This window comes from Athene cunicularia (assembly GCF_003259725.1).
Source record: "Athene cunicularia isolate RWA chromosome 11 unlocalized genomic scaffold, athCun1 chr11_part1, whole genome shotgun sequence".
NCBI lineage: Eukaryota > Metazoa > Chordata > Aves > Strigiformes > Strigidae > Athene > Athene cunicularia.
In genome coordinates this window covers 18,194,253-18,198,515 of record NW_020799113.1, presented here as the reverse complement: position 1 = coordinate 18,198,515, position 4,263 = coordinate 18,194,253, and the positions used below count along the sequence as shown (strand labels likewise).

Genomic DNA, 4,263 nt, shown 5'->3' with positions numbered 1-4,263 from the left:
GTACTGCTTGCACTGGGTGTTGGTGAGCAGGGGCAGGGCCACCTGCTGCAGCACCGGCGGAGTCTGGGAGGCTGCGGGCGAGCGAGGGGGAGTCAGCACCGGGGCCAAGATTGGGAGAGAGGACAGATGTGGGGACGGGGATTGGGATGGGGACGGGGATGGGGGTGAGGAGGACGACAATGGTGGAGATTGGGATGGGGGTGGAGATGGGGGTGGGCAAGGGTTGGGAATTGGGGATGGGGAAGGGGACAGAAAGGTGTGGTACCTTTGGGGTCAGTGAGCCCCCAGCCAGTGGTGACACAGGTCATGCCCCCGGGGAAGTCGTCGGTGGCCTGGGGCAGGCAGACGGGGGACACACGGTCCGACAGCTGCGCCGGGGTGGCCAGTTTGATCAGGGTGATGTCGTCACGGATGGTCAGCATGTTGAACTTGGGGTTCTTGAAAACCTGCAGCAGGCAGCACCGCTCCCAGCGCCCGCACCCCAGCCAGGGCAACGGGCACTGGGGACTCCACAGGGACTGATGGGAGCCCCGGGTATTGATGGGGACCCTGGGGAACGGCCTGTGGGTCCCGGGTTGACGGGGTCCCTGGGATGCAGATCCCACCCCTGGGGCGCAGGGGAGAAGGGACGCAGAAGGGACTCGTGGGGCCCTGAGGGAGCAGACCCCGTCTTGAGCTGGAAGGGACACAAGGAGCAGATCCCAACCCCAGGGGCAGATGGTGGCAGGGACACCCCCGGGGACCAGGGACACCCCAGGGACACCCTCGGGACCAGGGACACCAACGGGGAGCAGACCCCAAACTCGGGGCTGATGGGGTCCCTGGGAGCAAACCTGTGCCCCTGAGGCACTGGGCAATGGGGACACTCGAGGGAGCAGGGACACCAAGAGGGACTCTGGGAACTTGGGACACCCTGGGGACCCAACCCGAGGGATGAGCGGGAGCAGGAACCCCCCAGGGGACCCCAGTCCAGGGATGTGGGACACCCCAGAGACCCTGATCCTCAGGAAAAGGGGAAGCAGAGACCCCCTGGGGACCTGACCCGCAGGACAAGGGGGACCCAGACCCGCAGGGCTCCCCGCGGGCGCTGCGGAACCCTGCAGGCACACGGTCCCCTCCCCGGCGGTACCTTCTCGATGGACAGCCTCTGCTCGTCAGGGGAGGGCGAGTCCTGGTCGTACGCACCCACCACCACGGTGTCGGTGGTCCTGGGCACAGGCAGGCGCTGAGCACCAGGCACAGGTATGGGGGGGGCCGTTGGGGACCCCGTACCCATTGCCCAGCCCACGCTGGCCGGTGGCAGAGCCGGTGCCTACCTGACGCCACAGTGGGCAGCGGTGACCACCCAGTTCTCGCTGATCAGCGACCCGCCGCAGAAGTGGAAGCCATCGTAGCGCTGCCGGGGAGAGCTGCCATCAGCACCCAGTGCCACCATCACCGCTGCTGGGGTGCTCTGTGCCCAGCCCCCACCCCGGCACGCACCCTGGCCCCCGACACGGCTCCCACCCTGCCTCCGACCCACCTCAGGCACTCACCTGGAGGGAGACCTGCCACGGCCAGGACCCTGGCACCGCTGGCTCCCCGTTGACGATGCGGTTGTAGCCACGGATGACAGGTGGGATGGCGGGCACGCCGCAGTCTGCGGGGCACAGACAGCCATGGGACGGGGGCTCCAGCTGCCCTGGACCCATATCCCCATACCCCGGCACAGCTGCCTCCCCCCAAGCCCCTCGCCCACCCCGCTGAGCCCCACGGCCTCACGCACTCTCCACAGAGAGGGTGGCACGGGCAGAGCCCGCCAGCGCCAGGCAGCTCAGTAGCCACAGGAGAGCCATTGCCACTTGTGGGGACAAACCCTGCCTGGGGCCTGGCACCTCTTATACCCACTGCTGGGCATGTCCCTGCTGCTGGCCTTGCTCCGGTGGCCTCGGGAGATAGCGTGTCACCTGGCACAGTGACAGGACAGGGCCTGGGAGCGTGGCACCTGGAAATACTCATAAGCCACCTGTAGTCCCTTGGTGGCCCTGCTGGGTTTGGACCAGGTTTGCTCCAAGATCCCTTCCAACTTCAACCACTCTGAGACGTGGCCACAGCCCAACCCATGCACCAGGCCAAGGAACATGCTGAAGCCACCACTTAGACTCCACCAGTGCTGACCCACAGGCCTGGTGAAGGCCACTGGCTCCAGGTGCCACGCTCCCAGGCCCTGTCCTGTCACTGTGCCAGGTGACACGCTATCTCCCGAGGCCACCGGAGCAAGGCCAGCAGCAGGGACATGCCCAGCAGTGGGTATAAGAGGTGCCAGGCCCCAGGCAGGGTTTGTCCCCACAAGTGGCAATGGCTCTCCTGTGGCTACTGAGCTGCCTGGCGCTGGCGGGCTCTGCCCGTGCCACCCTCTCTGTGGAGAGTGCGTGAGGCCGTGGGGCTCAGCGGGGTGGGCGAGGGGCTTGGGGGGAGGCAGCTGTGCCGGGGTATGGGGATATGGGTCCAGGGCAGCTGGAGCCCCCGTCCCATGGCTGTCTGTGCCCCGCAGACTGCGGCGTGCCCGCCATCCCACCTGTCATCCGTGGCTACAACCGCATCGTCAACGGGGAGCCAGCGGTGCCAGGGTCCTGGCCGTGGCAGGTCTCCCTCCAGGTGAGTGCCTGAGGTGGGTCGGAGGCAGGGTGGGAGCCGTGTCGGGGGCCAGGGTGCGTGCCGGGGTGGGGGCTGGGCACAGAGCACCCCAGCAGCGGTGATGGTGGCACTGGGTGCTGATGGCAGCTCTCCCCGGCAGCGCTACGATGGCTTCCACTTCTGCGGCGGGTCGCTGATCAGCGAGAACTGGGTGGTCACCGCTGCCCACTGTGGCGTCAGGTAGGCACCGGCTCTGCCACCGGCCAGCGTGGGCTGGGCAATGGGTACGGGGTCCCCAACGGCCCCCCCCATACCTGTGCCTGGTGCTCAGCGCCTGCCTGTGCCCAGGACCACCGACACCGTGGTGGTGGGTGCGTACGACCAGGACTCGCCCTCCCCTGACGAGCAGAGGCTGTCCATCGAGAAGGTACCGCCGGGGAGGGGACCGTGTGCCTGCAGGGTTCCGCAGCGCCCGCGGGGAGCCCTGCGGGTCTGGGTCCCCCTTGTCCTGCGGGTCAGGTCCCCAGGGGGTCTCTGCTTCCCCTTTTCCTGAGGATCAGGGTCTCTGGGGTGTCCCACATCCCTGGACTGGGGTCCCCTGGGGGGTTCCTGCTCCCGCTCATCCCTCGGGTTGGGTCCCCAGGGTGTCCCAAGTTCCCAGAGTCCCTCTTGGTGTCCCTGCTCCCTCGAGTGTCCCCATTGCCCAGTGCCTCAGGGGCACAGGTTTGCTCCCAGGGACCCCATCAGCCCCGAGTTTGGGGTCTGCTCCCCGTTGGTGTCCCTGGTCCCGAGGGTGTCCCTGGGGTGTCCCTGGTCCCCGGGGGTGTCCCTGCCACCATCTGCCCCTGGGGTTGGGATCTGCTCCTTGTGTCCCTTCCAGCTCAAGACGGGGTCTGCTCCCTCAGGGCCCCACGAGTCCCTTCTGCGTCCCTTCTCCCCTGCGCCCCAGGGGTGGGATCTGCATCCCAGGGACCCCGTCAACCCGGGACCCACAGGCCGTTCCCCAGGGTCCCCATCAATACCCGGGGCTCCCATCAGTCCCTGTGGAGTCCCCAGTGCCCGTTGCCCTGGCTGGGGTGCGGGCGCTGGGAGCGGTGCTGCCTGCTGCAGGTTTTCAAGAACCCCAAGTTCAACATGCTGACCATCCGTGACGACATCACCCTGATCAAACTGGCCACCCCGGCGCAGCTGTCGGACCGTGTGTCCCCCGTCTGCCTGCCCCAGGCCACCGACGACTTCCCCGGGGGCATGACCTGTGTCACCACTGGCTGGGGGCTCACTGACCCCAAAGGTACCACACCTTTCTGTCCCCTTCCCCATCCCCAATTCCCAACCCTTGCCCACCCCCATCTCCACCCCCATCCCAATCTCCACCATTGTCGTCCTCCTCACCCCCATCCCCGTCCCCATCCCAATCCCCGTCCCCACATCTGTCCTCTCTCCCAATCTTGGCCCCGGTGCTGACTCCCCCTCGCTCGCCCGCAGCCTCCCAGACTCCGCCGGTGCTGCAGCAGGTGGCCCTGCCCCTGCTCACCAACACCCAGTGCAAGCAGTACTGGGGGTTCCGCATCGCTGACGTGATGGTGTGCGCCGGCGCCAACGGTGCCTCCTCCTGCATGGTAGGTGCCCCCAGATCCCCCCAGACCC

General features: G+C 67.5%; 2 protein-coding genes across 3 annotated transcripts in view; one reads left to right on the top strand and one right to left on the bottom strand.

The window, feature by feature from the left end:
- Nucleotides 1–1,835, bottom strand: part of LOC113484551 (chymotrypsinogen 2-like) — a 10,686-nt gene extending 8,851 nt beyond the window's left edge. The window contains exons 1-6 of the mRNA XM_026856971.1: nucleotides 1,766–1,835; nucleotides 1,536–1,639; nucleotides 1,317–1,396; nucleotides 1,130–1,208; nucleotides 266–446; nucleotides 5–71 (exon numbers count right to left, since the gene is read on the bottom strand). Of these exons, the coding sequence (XP_026712772.1) occupies nucleotides 5–71; nucleotides 266–446; nucleotides 1,130–1,208; nucleotides 1,317–1,396; nucleotides 1,536–1,639; nucleotides 1,766–1,835 (581 nt within the window). The remainder of the gene's footprint in view (nucleotides 1–4; nucleotides 72–265; nucleotides 447–1,129; nucleotides 1,209–1,316; nucleotides 1,397–1,535; nucleotides 1,640–1,765) is intronic.
- A 502-nt stretch (nucleotides 1,836–2,337) lies between these two features.
- The window catches only part of LOC113484313 (chymotrypsinogen 2-like), a 2,188-nt gene continuing 262 nt past the window's right edge, over nucleotides 2,338–4,263 (top strand). The window contains exons 1-6 of one of the 2 annotated variants that reach the window (XM_026856632.1): nucleotides 2,338–2,386; nucleotides 2,534–2,637; nucleotides 2,777–2,856; nucleotides 2,965–3,043; nucleotides 3,727–3,907; nucleotides 4,102–4,235. In XM_026856632.1, the coding sequence (XP_026712433.1) occupies nucleotides 2,338–2,386; nucleotides 2,534–2,637; nucleotides 2,777–2,856; nucleotides 2,965–3,043; nucleotides 3,727–3,907; nucleotides 4,102–4,235 (627 nt within the window). Of the gene's footprint in view, nucleotides 2,408–2,533; nucleotides 2,638–2,776; nucleotides 2,857–2,964; nucleotides 3,044–3,726; nucleotides 3,908–4,101; nucleotides 4,236–4,263 lie in introns of both variants that reach the window. The other variant, XM_026856631.1, reaches the window with a different exon arrangement.